Source organism: Seriola lalandi, unplaced genomic scaffold, assembly GCF_002814215.2.
Source record: "Seriola lalandi dorsalis isolate HSWRI2012SDOR001 ecotype SW California unplaced genomic scaffold, Sedor1 jcf7180002054358, whole genome shotgun sequence".
Lineage (NCBI taxonomy): Eukaryota > Metazoa > Chordata > Actinopteri > Carangiformes > Carangidae > Seriola > Seriola lalandi.
This window is the reverse complement of record NW_019524911.1, coordinates 181,841-197,935: the sequence shown is the minus strand read 5'-3', so window position 1 is coordinate 197,935 and position 16,095 is coordinate 181,841. Positions and strand designations below refer to the sequence as shown.

The 16,095-nt window shown below is 41.4% G+C and overlaps 1 protein-coding gene across 1 annotated transcript in view; it reads left to right on the top strand.

Moving 5' to 3' along the window:
• The window catches only part of rnf123 (ring finger protein 123), a 121,821-nt gene that overhangs the window by 10,720 nt on the left and 95,006 nt on the right, over positions 1–16,095 (top strand). The window contains exons 17-27 of the mRNA XM_087174504.1: positions 912–983; positions 1,737–1,857; positions 2,854–2,955; positions 7,687–7,787; positions 8,045–8,237; positions 8,695–8,840; positions 12,435–12,518; positions 14,120–14,227; positions 14,338–14,515; positions 14,976–15,050; positions 15,245–15,332. Of these exons, the coding sequence (XP_087030630.1) occupies positions 912–983; positions 1,737–1,857; positions 2,854–2,955; positions 7,687–7,787; positions 8,045–8,237; positions 8,695–8,840; positions 12,435–12,518; positions 14,120–14,227; positions 14,338–14,515; positions 14,976–15,050; positions 15,245–15,332 (1,268 nt within the window). The remainder of the gene's footprint in view (positions 1–911; positions 984–1,736; positions 1,858–2,853; positions 2,956–7,686; positions 7,788–8,044; positions 8,238–8,694; positions 8,841–12,434; positions 12,519–14,119; positions 14,228–14,337; positions 14,516–14,975; positions 15,051–15,244; positions 15,333–16,095) is intronic.

The following is a 16,095-nucleotide window of genomic DNA, read 5'->3' as shown; positions in this document are numbered from 1 at the left end:
ACAATACAGTGATAAATGGGCAACATGGGAGAGTGTGCAGAAACTGAGATCCAGATGTTTCCTGGGATTTTTTATTAATTTTTCATGAAAAAATAAGATTCTGTGTGTGTTTGTGAACTAAAGACTGTACAACTGTTGTGTGTTGTTGAGGTTTTGCTCTGTTTTCTGTTTCCTGTTTGAGTTTACTTTGAATTTATTAAATAGCTGTAGTCATCACACAGCAGCAGGAGGAATACATGTGTCTGCACACTGAGAGGAGAGCTGTCTGCATGTTACAAGTGTGGGACAGTGGAGGTGACTCCATTAATTATTTAAATCAGACAAACACTAACCTCTCTGTCATATTCTCAGGTGTCACGATAACTCGCATGTTACAGATGGATCATGTTTGACTTACGTCGTCCCCAGTTTAGATAAAACCAGTGGATTCAGTTTGATATCTGGGTTTTAAATTCAGTTCATGTCAGTTGAAAGGTCGTAACAGCAGAGCCAGTGCAGTTGACTTTAAGTGTGAGATGAGTTACGGTTCTTTTCTGTATTCTGGCCTCTAAGGCAAAGGCTAAACATGTTCCTTTATAGACGCTTTTTATAATTTACCTTCTACCACGTTGATCTTTGCATCTCAAACTTATTCTACAACTGCCCTCTTCTAAGATGTTGTTTCTTTTTCGGCTGTGTTTGATCATTTTTACCTCGTCATCAGTGGTTAGTTTGTGTAATTCATGTTCAAGATCAGACAGACACTGCAGCAGCACAGGAAACAGTCTCACAGTCTATGACAAACTCCCTTTAGCTCAGTAGTCACATAGTGTGTGCTGTGTGTGTTGTTTCTGTCTGCGTACAGCCTATGGGGACGTTCTTTGACGATATCATCTCTATTATCTGATCAGTTTTCTCTGTGTGTCTTTCAGGGAGAAGCCTCTCGCTACATTTTCCTCAACAAGTTCAGAAAATTCCTCCAGGAAAACGCCAGCAACAGAGGGGTGAGCACAAGTTCAGCAGCAGAGAGGAAACCGTAGGCAGCTTTTATTTGGATGTTATAAAGCACAAACGGGTCAGTCTCATCTTGACTGACAGGTACTCCAGTGTATTTTAAAACACAGTATCTGTCAATCAAGGTGGGAGGTAACAAAGGCTATGGAACAGGCTAGATTGTTGATTTTTTTATGTTTGATTTATTTGCATCAAATATTTTTAGAACTGAAATGATTTAGTTGATTAATTCTTCTGAAATGTGATTTTTTTTTTTTCTTCTGATTATTCTGTTATTGAATAAACAGTAAAGTGAATCTGTTTGGGTTTTGCACAAAGCAAGATGTTTGAGGACTTCAACAGAAATTTTATAGACCAATAATTAATCTCAGAAATAACAGGCAGATTAATCAGTGATGGAAACTGATATTTAATTTCCACCCTGATCATGTTTGTAATAATTCAGTTGTCTGTCCCTGAGGTCTCGTTCACACCTGTTGCTTCAGTTCAGTTGGTCTGGACCAGTAAAAAAACAGATCTATTGTCTTTGAGTGCTGGTCCGGTTCTTGTTCACACTGACTTTTAATAAACCAGCCCAGAGGAGTAAACGCTGCTCAGCTCTGGACGATTAAATGTAACAGCACCTGTGAGGTAAATGTCAAGTGATGAGGTGATGGGAGTTTTTTTTAAACTATTCCAGCTTCAGTTTTTGTTTTAGTTTTTCTCCATGAAGATAAAAGTGTGTGTTTTGTGTGTGTCCGCAGCACCCGACAGCTCTGTGTCCTCCGGAGTACATGGTGTGTTTCCTCCACCGCCTCATCACGGCTGTGAGAGCGTGCTGGGACGAAGGGAACAGGAAGAGTCCAGGCAGCGTCAGCAGTGAAGGTACAACACAGAGCAGCGCTCGGCTTTATTAATGTGGTGCACAAGTGTGAAACTGACCACTGATGATTTAGTAGGTGGTGCATACTTATGCTAGCATATATTTTGCCTTTCGTCTTTGTAATTAATTTAGATTACTTTGTAAAGGGCCTTTTAATGTTGATCAAATCTATTTTGTAAACTTCCCCAGTAGGTAGGTGAATACTTTTCATAGCTACTGTAATTTCTCAGTCAAAGAAATAATGTAGACGAAGAAAGAAAATTATCATCTGTCCAATATGTGCACTTGGTGCACTTGTGTTTTAAATGCAACATACTAAGGAAGTAAGTTCATTCACTTTAACCAGACTGTGTTTTAAACAAAGACAGTACGTGCCTGTATTAATGTCTAACGGATAAAGTTAAACCCTCCTCAGTAACAGCCTCTTCTTCTCAAAGCTTCTTCCTGCGACACACATTAGTCCTTTATCCCCTCTGTGAAGACCAGGGCGTTTTAATGGGGGATATTGCCATAAAATCCATAACTGCCTGTTGTGCATGTATACAGATTAAGTGTGTGTGTGTGTGTGTGTGTGTGTGTGCGCGCGCCCTTTCTGTTTGCGTTTTCCTCATGTCTGCTCCTCCCCTCTGGGGACGGTCTTATAATCACTGAAAATAAGGACGAGGTCGATGAAGCTCTTTGTACATTTTCTGCTCTTGGATGATAATGAAGGTTGTTAATGTGCTCGCTCTCTCTGCTCTGCCCTCGCTCCCCTGACACCCATTATCTCCACCTCTTGGCCTCTGTTTTATGTTCTGCTCATTGCCCTTCTGCCTTTTTCTGTTTATATCTGCACTTTGAATTTCCCTCCTTCCCCCTCATGTCACCCCTCTGATCTTTCTCTTCGCTCTCCCGCCATCACCTCTGTCCTGTTTGTCCCAAACAAACACACTGCTTTGGTTCTTTACAAATCACTTATCTTACCTCCTACTCTTCTCTGCTATCTCCTCTTTTTCCAGAGGCCTATGTCCCTCCCCAACTCTTCTACAACGGGAAGGTGGACTACTTTGACCTGCAGAGACTGGGGGGGCTCCTCTCCCACTTAAAGAAAACACTCAAAGGTTGGTACGTTGTTGGTATGAATTTTAAAAAGGATTTCGGTAGTTAAACAATATAAAAGCTGCAAAGGACTTAAAACGATTTTCTGTCCAACAGATTAAAACAATTACAACATGAATCCCATGCATGCATAATATAAACAGTAGCTGTATAGACGTATTCTGATTGTTTGGTTGGTTGGTTGGTTTGTTGGTTTGTTGGTTTGTAGTTGTATTCTGATTGGTTGGTTGCTTTTACACACCCTCTCTTACCTGCAGTTAAACTTTTGACATTGACTGATAGATGAGTTAAAGCTTTAAAAGAGGCATGTGTGGCTCTGACCTTCAGGAGGAGAGCTGATCTCACTGATCCCTGCAGACGGGTTTCCTGCTTGGTCTCACCGAGCTCCACTAGAGGGAGGAATTGCTTTGTGTGTATTAGAAACACAGTAACAGACATGTACTGGTTCTTAGTGTGTACATACAATTCAGTACCTTCAGAAAAATTCATGTTTTTGCATTTATTTTGTTGTGTGTTTAGGTTTTTTTTTAATTTTTTTTTATATATTTTCAATTACTTCTTAAATGCTTACAGTAAACCACTGTACACTGAATTATATATTTAAGATGAAGTTATTCAAAATGATTCATGTGTAATGAATTCTGCTACTGACCAAGAGCGCACAGATGAAAACATTAATCTCAAATTACCGGAATTTACTCATTCATATCCTTTGCATTAATAAGTTGTTCACTGCAGCGCTAAATAACTTACACCTAGCACTAGCAGTGCATAACAACAGTTAACATGTCATAACAGAGCAAAACAAATGGTTTTCCCCTGATCTTCTAATTAACTGAACGATCTGGTAGTGTAAAAAAAATATCTTGAGGCAGTCAGGTTTCCCCAGGAGACCGGAAGCCGTACAAATATTAAAACTGAGAAAAAATACAAACAGTAAACCTCACTGGGTGAATGTTTCCATACAGAAGCTCTGCTGTGTTTGTCGAAGTGCGCACTGAGTTTTCTTGTTGTCGTCAGCAGATGTGGGAGACAGGTGTGTAATGTGGATTGATATTCCCTCCGCAGACTCACTGTACGAGCAATCTGCTGTTCATTCACTGCCAGAGAAGACTGAGTGGGACGGCTGGAATCAATTATCTGCTGCAGCGGCTCATTCATTTCGATTTTTCCTGAGAGTAGAGCCGTTCTTCAGTTTTATTTAGATTAGTGATGAGGGGGGCTGATGTTTCACATGTCCTTCAAACGTCACTCATCTTAATGGAGAAAAAACTTAACAGCTGAAGACAACAAAGACTGCTCACCATCAGGTTTATTTAAGCTGTCATAAACATATTTTTAGAGATGGAGTTGTCAGTCTGTGTGTGTGTGTGTGTGTGTGTGTGTGTGTGTGGGTATCTGAAAGTCCTAAAAAGCATTGGGTTCAGTTCCTTCAGAAAAGCCCTTAGAGGCTATTATAAAGTCTGAAATGTAATTTACAAAGGTCTCGAATATTTTTCTTGCCTGCCGGAGACAGTAAAGTTAGCTATAAATTTGACTGTGAGGAGACTCATCCGCTCATAATGGACATGATTTTTGCCAAAATGTAAATTAATAGATTGATGTTTTTAATTGGTTAATCTAATCTGCCTGGCCTGGATGGATTAGATGACAATGGCATAGACAAGTAAAATACCCCACCAAACCTCCCAGACCCAGACACTGCAAGTGGTATTGTCGTGTGTGGATGTTTTGTGTGTCTTTGTGGAAGTTTTGAGTCTTTTTTGTGTTGCAGCTGATTTATCATAGCATGGTTGTAGACTGTCTAGGTCACATACACAGATGTGATCCTGTTAAATATTGCAAAGGTGTTCATTTATCTTCTAATTTCAAGCTAAAAGCTACTTAATTATTGGTTGTCATGTAGAAAGTATGTGTCTTGAGGCAATTAAAAGTTTTCTACTGGGAAAGTTTCACTGATCTGAAGTCAGATTCCCTGTTGATTTAGATTAGCTGAGGATGGTATTTGAAGGATCAGGGTCTAGATACGTGGTAATAACCTCTGAGATCTGGCAGCGACGTATCTATAATGTATTGATATGTTAGAATAGTGTGTCTGCAGTGATTTGGATCAAATTTAAAGCGTGTCTACTGGCATTATTTGTGTGTGTGTCTCATTGAAATTGGGATTTCTTTTTCAAGAGAGACCTGTGTACAAAAATAGACATATACAGTTTGTACATAGTAAGACATGCATTAATCCACAGGCATTAACGTGGACACACAGATAATTCACAGACATACATTATACATTTTCACATTTAAGAAAAGCATGTGCAGGTGTGATTGTAAATACATAAGTACAACCTTTTAAAATGTTCCATGTGATTATCACTGAGATGTGTTCAGAGGTCTGTTCCTCATGAAGAGAGCCCTTCAGTAAAACTCAGACCACACTTCTGAAGCTCTGACAGGCTGTGACCAGCACCTCAAAAAGTTTATGTGCATTGTATTGTGACTCCAGCAGAGTTTAGGAGGTCATTAAATAGAGTGTTTCATGAGGAACAGTCCAGTCTCCTCATTACTGACTCAAAAGTTGCAGTCCACAATGAAGAAGCCCCCTCCGTTACGTCAAGGACTTGGTTGTGACTCTCTTGCAAGTGACTCTATGAGTTGTTGTCTGTTGGTTGCTGCTGATATAGAAAAAGATTATTGTCCTGATTCAGAAATAGAAGCTTTTAGAGACACACAATACCTTTCACATTCTCTGGGGAGGTGTGACTTTCTTTCTTATCATCTAATGATTTGAAGAGAGTGAGACAATAATACTCACTGCCCCATGACTCAGTGTTGTGACACCGGTCTGCTCAATCAGAGAGCAGTTAGCCTGGCTCTTAGCAGCGGGTCAGAGGCTGTTTATATGACTCTGTAGTGGTGAGATTGTTTCTCTGAAGAGTACATGGTGTTTGTGAAGACTTTTTGACCTGGTCCCTCTTCTAGACTGATGAACCCACCAGCTCATAGTCATGTCTGACCGGCCTGTTACTGCTCTGTCTACACATGTTAGTAGAAAGTAGTAGACGTCAATTCTTCGTAGTATGTGTTGGTGCCTGTTGGTGCTTGGTAGTGAGTATCAGCGAGTGTCAGTGTGTGTCTTTGTTTTGGTGTGTGTCAGTGTTTTGGTGTGTGTCAGTGTTTTGGTGTCTGTCAGTGTGTGTCGGTGAGTGTCAGTGTCTGTCAGTGTGTTGGTGTGTGTACACACACTTTATTGTCATTTCATTTCTTCAGGTCATCTTCTCTGTTTCCTCCCACTTATCGTTCACTCTCAGCCCCTCCACTTTCTCTTTTTGTGATGTATCATTTCTCTATTTTTTCTCCACCTCCTCTCTCCACTCTCTCTGCTCTCCTTCTCTCTCTTTCCCTCAGTCCCTCATTTTTTTCCTTCCTTCTCTCATCAGTATTCGTGTCCAGCCTGCACTTCTCTACCTGCATTTAATCAAGGCTTGATTAACACCCCCATCATTTAACTCTATAAATCACTGGGCTATTCATCACCTGCTAGCAGCTCTTATGATGTTGTGTCATCTGTTGTTAACTAAGGTTGACCCCATTTATTGATCAGCTCACTGATCAATTTGATTGAATGCCAGGCAGGCTTTCCATCTGCATAAAGTACACATGAGAGGAAGGAAATAAACAAGGCAGGGTTTATCAGCAGAGGGGGTTTACTGGCTTTTTGATTGAATTTGGTTTGTGTTTTAGGATCTCAGTAGTACTTGCGTTGGTGTTTCTTTATTGATAGTTTGAGAGCTGTAGCATTGATTCGTTAGTTGACACAAAATGTCACACAAAAAGGTCTCCAGAGATGTTCCTTTGGGTTCAAGTCCGGGTCCTGGCTGAGCCACTCAAGGACATTTACAGAGTCACTCCTGTGTTGTCTTGTTTGTGCTTAGAGTCAATGTTCTGTTGGAACATGAACCTTCAGCCCAGTTTTCATTAAGGATATCTCTTTACTTTGATCTGTTCAGCTTTCCCTCAACCCTGACCTGTCTCCCACAGCTGATGCTGCCATCACATGCTTCACCGTTGGGATGGTATTGAGCAGATGATGAGTGGTGCCTGGTTTTCCCTCAGAAGTTATGCTTAGATTTTAGGCCAAACACTTCAATTTGGTTTTCACAAGATCAGAGACTCTCCTTTCTCACAGTCCGAGGGTCCTTTAGGAGCTTTTTTATAAATAGTGCTGCAGTGATGTTTTTCCTTCTGGAAGTTTCTCATGTCTCCACACAGGATCTCTGGAGCTCAGCCAGAGTGACCATGAGGTTCTTGGTCAGCCAGCTCTAGGAAGAGTCCTGGTTGTTTTACTCCTTAGGCTGAATATCTTTTGTGATATGTTTAGTAGAACTTGACAACAACAAATCAAGAAAATGGGTTTTTACTCAGATGAAGTAAAATCTGTTGTCGGTCTGTCTCATGTGTCAGGACTGAACATGACGTCTGACAGGAAACAGGGATGTATTTTTGACGTAAGAGTTGAACAGTGAACTAATCAAAGTGATAACTGTTTTGTCTGTTCTTCTTCTTTTGATGTTTTTTCTTTCATGTTCAGTTTGTGTTTTTTTGATGCAATGATGCAATCGTGGCTCAGAATAAGTCAGATTCTCCCTTTCCCTTCTCTTGCACGGAAATAAAAACTTTGAATCAAACTGAGGCGTTGCTTTAATATGATAAATGTCTTTTCTTTAATCTACCAGATGACCTGGCCAGCAAAGCCAACATCATCATCGACCCCGCAGAGATCCAGGCCTCGTCTATGGACGACCTGGACGAGGATGAGGAGAGCGGAGCAGCACAGGTTTGTGTCCGTACTGTATCATTAGGCAACTTCTTTCTTCTAATTGCAAAAAAAATGATCAACAAATAATAAATCATACAAAAACCAGTAAACATCTGTCAACCAACAAGGCTAATTAGAATAAGAATCAAAAATCTTCAGGATTATAACTCAGGCATAAACATTATCATTTGATCAGGGAGAGCGTCTTATACGTCTTAATATTGACTCATTATCCTTCCTGATAGTTCGTGTTATTTCATTGTTTTTAACATCAGAGGCCGTTTGGTGCAGCAGCGATGGGTGGAGCTCTCGCGAGGCCCAGCTGGTTGAGCTCTCCCACTTTGGGTCGGGCCAACCGGTTCCTGAGCACGGCTGCCGTCAGTCTCATGACCCCCAGACGACCCCTCACTCAGCCTGAGAAAGTGAAGGTTCGCACCCTCGCTGTGGAGCAGAGGACGGAGGAGGACAGTGAGTAACTAAACATTACACTGACTGAACAGATGATATTTAGGTTTCTGTGTCTTATTTGAAGTTTTGATATCTGTAAGAAGAGAATTTGATATTATGAACCTAATATCAAATTTGCATTAAGATTATTTAATTTCTTTTTATTTTAGTTTTACATTTCAAAATCAGATGAATGCTTCATGATATTATAAGACAGTCAGAGACTGATTGTCCGAATCATGTAAACAAAAAAAGTGGATTCAACTACGTCTGATCTTTAGTTTGGTATCCATGGTAACAGCTGCCATCAACTGCTGTCGAGACATGTACTGTATATCTGAGGAGTTTGGCATGAAGCTCTTCTCTGCTGAGAGGTTGAGTGGACCCTCTTCCTGTTGTGGATCATATGCAGTGTAACCAGTACTCTACAACTTCTGTCAACTTTTTCTTGTTCGTTTCTCTTCTGTTCTACCTGAAGTCGAGGGAAGCCATGGTAACGACGGCCTGTTGCTGGGGCGACCGCTGGAGGAGCCCGATCAGGCAATAGCAGACAAGTCCCTGTTGGAGATAGTTGATGGGATCGTGATGATGTACAACCTGAGCGTTCATCAGCAGCTGGGAAAGGTGAGTTTTCTCTTTGTTGTGATTTGTCTCTAAGCTGAAGCCGCTGAGCTTCACGGTGTCACAGAACAACAGTTTGAGTTATTAAATCCAAGGGTCCGCTTACTTTTTCCACCGGCACTGCGAATGTTTAATGGCTGTGTTCAACAAAGACATAAAATATTAAAATTGTTTGCGTGATATTACCTTAAGGACACTTTGTTTGTCTGTATTTGTGACTGAGATCACGATTTACGAGCAGTTAAAGCAGAAGACCAGGTCATTCACTGACTCTCTGCCACTGTACGAGCTGTTTGCCAGTTGGTTGTGGCTGCGCTACTGAGCAGGCTGTGACATTCAGATGAAACCGCCTATGAAGTGTGTGAGGTCAGCCAGTGTAGTTTAGCCCAGGCAGATATAATGTGGATGTGAGGCCCGGTGTTTTGATTGTGTACCACGGGGCTTCACATAAATTAGAGATTCTGCCTCTGAAAATGAGTCTCTCTGCTCGTTCCTTGACAGCATTGTATTTAAACCCAGGCTGGAGGAGCATATTATGTGAAGTGAGCATCTGTCAGGATATAAACACAAAAGGTTAATGCTGCATATTTTATTCACATGTAAGAATGTGACCTTCGCATGGAGGCTGTGTCTGCGGCTGGATAAACTCTGAAATGTGACTGTGAAGTCATTACGTCATCTGCTGCGTGCTAACTGTGGTGAATACATTCAGTCACAATAACAGTGAGGCTTTCCAAATATTCTCCTTCTTACAGCTGCTGCATCTACTGAATAAGTGATGAGCTGGAATTTGAGCCAAGTGCGAAAGCAAGTATTTATTTTACAGTAGATGAAGAGAAGTCTAAAGATACGACATCTCAGAGCCACGTGCTGTAAATCACTGATTCCTGTGTAAACATTGTGTAATAGAACCTTTAATACTATATATTCTGAAAAGTGACAATTAAATAACATAAATAACATTTAAACACAAGTACTGTACTTATAATATAATTTTGAGCTACTTCTTCTTTTCCATTTGAGGCACTTTACACGTGTACTCCCACATTTCACAGCGACATATATAACATTTATCTGCCAGCTGCAGTGACCGGTTGGTTTCCAGGTAATTATATGGGCCAGGAGTATTCAATTAGTTAAATCAATTAGTTAAATCAATTAGTTAAATCAATTTGTTAGAGCAAAGGTTCATAATGCTTGACCTATTTCTATATATACATTAGTATATATATATATATATATATATATATATATATATGTGAACATTGATTTTAATTGAACTCCCCAATAGATTTTGTGCACATTAGCTCCACCATGACACCATTAAAATCCTGCTTACATGTGCACACTAATGCATGAATATATGATAAATATAACTCTCTGAATTGGGGTATTTTGCACAATGAGAACTCTGACTTTTACTTCTGTAAGAATTTCAGTGTTTAATCAGCAAACTTTTACATTTAGTCAGGAAGGAAAGCTGGTTTGAAAAGAAAAAAGACAGAAAAGATTAAAACTCAACTGTAGAAAGAAAGAAACAGTAAATTTCTCAGTCTGTTTGACTGTGTCACATGCATCTACTCCGTAAATCATATCTCTACTTTCTCCACCTTGTTCCACTGCTTACTCTCTGCTGCTCTGACCCTCACCTGCTGCTTTAGATTCTTCAGCGCCGTCACTTTTATCATAAACTGTCTCGGGGATTATTGAAGTGCAGAAGGAAGCTGCTGCTGTCTCATCCGCCACGCTCTCCTGATATAAATCCCATAAACCTTTTTATATGGAAGCAGTGTTGTTGACTTGAAAATGAGAATTGGAAACAAGTTTGTGGAAAAAAAGACGGAGCGGTCATTTGTTGTAGCTAGTGTGTGTATCAAGATGAGTCAGTGATGCCAAAGTGCTGCTGTTTTGAGTTTCAGCGAGGTCCAGAGTGTTTTTGAAGAATATCTGCTCAGACTGAAAAGTTGATGGACGACCACAAACGTGAGGCCAGAAATAATGATATCTGAAAAACTGTCTCGGGTGCACCGAGGGGAAATATCTTTTTATGAAGTTCACTGAGAAATAAAAACTGTTGGTGGTTTTACTTTTGAAAAGATCCTCACTTTACCATCAGTGCCTCAGTGCTTTAAACCCTCCTTTTAATTTCAAATCGTTTCATGGAGGCTGTTGTACAGACTGTGGATTCAGACTCTTGAATAAACTCAGTCATGATAACTCCTCCACTCTTGTAAACAGTCTTCAGTGGTTGGCTGCTGATTGTGCTCTCATGTGGCTCTGGCTCTCTTGGGTGAACGAGTCACTGACAGATGTTAGCAATGCTCTTTATCAGACAGACAGCTGGATGCCTTTGTCACCAAGTTTAGTGAGAAAGCTGCTAATTTTGGAAACGCTGGTCTGAAGCCTGAACTTGAGTCTGGACTCGGTGGAACAGATGAAAGACCCGACCCGGGAGATCTAAGAGGCAGGACATGACAGGAAGGATTTAAAGGTGCCTGGACGTGTGAAGCCTGGTTGGACTGCTGTTGAAGCTCAATGTGGCGTTGCTCTCTTAGATAAAATAGAAACAGGCATAGTCACAGGTGGCAGAAGTGTATTCCTCCACCTGGAGGAGTCTCAACAGACCGGCTGAAAAACATTTTGTGTTTGTGTGTGACATTCATGCTCTTTTATGTGAATGTCTTTCTGGTGATTAAATACGAACCAATATTTTAGGATTTTTGCAACCAGATAAATTAATTATTATTTCTTTTACGTCAGTCCCTCCTTTCCCTCCTTCCTGCTCTATCTATATTCTTCCATGATCGTTTCACCCCTTTTTATTTCCCATCTCATCTCCCAGTAATCCTCCCAGATTCTTGTTTGCTACTGGAACAGAGATTGTCCTTCCTGACAGCTCGGCCTCTCGACCTCTCCCTTATTGTCTCGTCCTGTTTCTAATTTAAAAATACAACCCAAAAGTGCTGCAGGTGGTCGCAGGCTTTATAGCGCCGTAATGCTGTGCGATGATTGCACTGTTTGGAAATGTGCCGCTCAGTGTTGTGAGTTTTATGTTTTTTATGATATAGGTAATATATACTCTGTGCCTGCCTCTGTATTGGTCATCATTGGTCCGCATGACTGTTGGGAGGAGGCGTTTATTCTGCAGATTTATTCTGCAGTCTTCGTTTCTGACACGTTTGTTTTCTCACTAAAATCTCTGTAAACACATGACTGTCTCTCAAGAAGGTCGAGAAACTCCTGAAACTAAACGAGAAGAGCTGTGGTTCTGTTAGCAAGCAGACGACTGGTGATAAGAGAGTTTAACAGAGAGTCCGAAGACTTTGTTTTACAGACTCTGAATCACAAGAAATGTTCAGGAAGTCTCTCAATGACAAAAGGTTGTGAAATAAAACTGAATAAAAATGTATTTTATTTTCTTAACATTGTGAAACTTCTTGTCGACAGGTACAGAAAAAAAAATCAAGCACATTTTTCTACATATTTAAGTTTAGTCATTGTCACATGTAAATAAAGCTAAATAATAAACGCTGGTAAAAGATCCAAACGAGGAGAATCTGTCGGCCCTTCATGAGTGTTTGTCTTGTTTCCCTCCAGATGGTGGTGGTGTCAGACGACGTGCACGAATACGCCGTGGCTCTGAAGGACACGGAGGAGAAGATCGCTCGATGCCCCACACGGGTCAGTCACGCTCAGTAATGGTTCCCATTCATTTCTTTCATGATTTAATTTCTCTGGGGATTGTCAAGGTTAAGTGCCTTTCTCTTCAGTATCAGCCACTATATAAACTATTTGCCGATGGTTGTGTGAACCGGTTACAATCGCATCTTTTGCTTTGTCTGTGCTCATTCGAAGATAATTGGCTGTGCTCCAGTCACCGCTCCTGTCAGCCAGTTCTAGTGGCTTGTCTCATTAGCATCATGCGGGGCACAAGTGTCACCAGCAGCTTAACAGCATCATGAGTGGAGGAGTCGGTTCTGCAGTCATTTATTTACAAGTACAGAGTGAACCAATAAATATATCTGCAGGGCTCCGGGGGAAGAAAACAGGTGAGATGGTGGTTCTTTGCAGAGTCCAGGTGTTGGTTATGAAACAGACGTGTATTTGTGTATTGCATTGTCTTATCACAATAATGCAGTGAGTGTGCAACAGAGCCAGCCACTTCTATCATTATGCAAATTGTAATAATTGTAATTAACTCTGCACTGTGTTGCTTTGATTTAGAACAACGCACTCCACACTAGAGAAGAGTCTGTAGATATTTTTGATGCCAAAATTTCCTGTTCCTTTTAGGATGGTGGAAAGAGGTTTTCAGAAAGTTGCCAGGCCGCAGGTTATTCCTAACCTGTCAGAGCTTTCAGTGGATTTATGATATTAATACCTCTAACACAGTGATAGGAGGGAGACCTATGGAGGTGCTCAGTGAGGAAGCAGGTGGAATATGAAACCCAGCAGAGCATGAATTTCAATCAGTATCAAAGGGAATATCATCTTCACAGCCGCAAATATTAATATTCTTGTAGTGACGTAGGGAGGTGAGGATACACGCTGAGCTCTGTGCCGACAGTCAAATCAGCTTCCACATACTTTTCCGTCTGCACCGTCTCCTCACAGTCATGGAGAACACACAGACTTGCCAAAACTGTGTCTGTCCCGCCGCACTGAAAGACCACACACAGGTTTCGATTCAATAGACCGGAAGAAAAGCAGCGTCACCAGGAGCTGAAATGATTTGTCTGATGTAATGTGTGTTTTCAAGTATTCCTGTGCAGGGAGGAGGGAGGGGACATCTATACAAACGTGCTGCATCAGATTTATCACCACACACTGACCACGGCATCAAACCTCATCAGTTATTGTCACCTGTTCTTACCTAGCTAATGTTACGTGTGTCTTTGTCTCACTTCCTTCATCCTTGACTAGAACTTGATTTGGGTAGTTCTCTTCTGCTTTTCCCTGCCTCCTTATCTGTAAGACCTTGGTTTGTAGCCCCACACTAACAATCCAACACTAAGAGAAGAAAGCTCCTGCACAAACATGTTATTTCCCACACAGCTTTACCTTTCTGTTTCCTTCAGTAACCTGCTTTTCTTCACAGCAGCTGCAGTTGGGTGTGATACGCAAACACACACAAGTACACAGCTTAACGCCACTACCTCTCCGTTAGTGTCTCGGCCCTGGTGGGAGCCGGGCACAGGTGTCCTGTTAAACTGAAAAATTGCACCCTGACAGTAATTTGTGACGGGCTGAGTAAACATCTTTCTGCATGTTGTTTCCCGCAGAGACCTGACATCCTGGAGGAGCTCCAGAAAAGCCAGAAGGTGTTTGCAGAGAAGCTGAACCACCTCAGCAGGAGACTGGCCTGGATCAATGCCACCATCTACTCCAAGGTGATCCAGCTTCCTGATCCAGTGTTTTGGTGTTTGCCTCGTTGATTCCTGTCATTTCTAAAGCGTTCAGTGATTCGTCTCACTCTCCCCATCTGTGTGTGTCCATACAGGAGAAGATGTTGGATGTGTACTGGCTGCTGTGCGTTTGTATTCGCACCATTGAACACGCCGACAACACCGGCTCCTTGTTCGCCTTTGCTCCAGAGTTCTACCTCAATGTCGCCATGAATGCATACAGCGCCCTTAAGAACTACTTCAGCCCCGCAAACAGCATGGAGGAACTGCCAGGTAAAAAAAAAACAGGTCATGTTTCTGTGAAGAGCAAAGTGTCGCCGTGTTACATTCATTAAATCTGTCACACGTTAGAATCAGTGTTTAATTTTATGATTCTGCTCTTTAAAGCTACAGGAAGTGTGATGTAAAATCATGTTTCTGTATGAAGGAACTAATGTCAGTCTCACATCAGAGGCAAAGCTTAAAAGCAGTGTCTGAACCAGGAAGTAAAGACAAGAAAACAGCAGAGCAGCGGTTTACAGCAGCTGCTACAGATTCATGAAGCACACTCTCGCACCGGTGTGTCCAGCGTCGTCATCACTTGTGTGTCACAGACAGTGTGTCGTGTCAGCTCTTCAGTGTGCGCTGAAGTGAAGTCCAGGTTGACGCTGATGTTTGCTGTCAGCTGAAGATCAGAGTGATGAACGTGTTTTCTCTTCGTAAGCAGAACTTCTTTTTTTTTTTATCCCTTCAGGCTACGAAGAAACATTGACTCAACTAGCTGCTATCCTTGCTAAGCACTTTGCAGATCCACGCATAGTTGGAACAGGTAAAACACACACACGCTGTACACACACACATTTGGGGCGACTTTTTGCAAAGTGCTCTACAGATAATAATTCTTTTATTATTATTATTTATCAGAGCGTCTTTAAATGCATCTCTGGAATCTGTCCTGTATCTGATGGTTTAAGTGTTTAATGGGTCTAAGTGTTGTGGGTTTCTCTGCTGTCTTCCTCACAGATATCAAAGACTCTCTAATGCAGGCACTGGCCAGCTACGTCTGCTACCCACAATCCCTCAGGGCGGTGGAGAGGATCCCCGAGGAACAGTGAGCGTCTTTGTTTGCTTTTCTTCTGTCTTAATTAAAACCACTGATGTTAATAATTTCAGATCAGTCTCAAAGGTTTTATATCGGCCGCTGCTTTAGGAACTTGGAATCTGGTTTTAGGTGAAAATCAGAGACACTGAGACTCTGCACGTAAATGAATGAATCGAGAACAGATTTACTCAGAATATGGTGCAACACAAATGCGCACTTTGACTTCTCAATATATTTATGGCTGCAGTCTGCATGTGTTTAACTCCTGATTTACTACGACAGCAGTTCATTACTCTGAGAGTGACGGAGAGCTCAGCAGTCACAGTTCAGTGCTGGGATTTTAGAAAATCAATGATAATATAGTGATACTGACACACCATCCACCTCAACCTCAGTTCAGTGTCACATGAGGAAAAAAATAGATAAATAAATGAAAAGAAAAATAATCAGGATCCCCAGTGACTCCTCATCAGATATGGAAACTATTCTCCACCTGTGTCACGTCCACCCGACACACACCTGTACAATCGGACAGATGGTTTGGTCTAATTCTGCCTCCTGTTCGTCTCACACTCGCATCAGTTCACATCAGTTATCTTTCTCAGAAACACGATTAAAGTTATTAGACTTTGTGTTGACGAGATATGTGAGACCAGATGTCTCAGAAAATGAACAGATGCTCACGCTCACTGTTCACCTCGGTACCTGATCTTCTTGCACTTTGTCTTATTGAATAGATTTATTCCTTAGTACTTACTCCAATGTCTCCTAC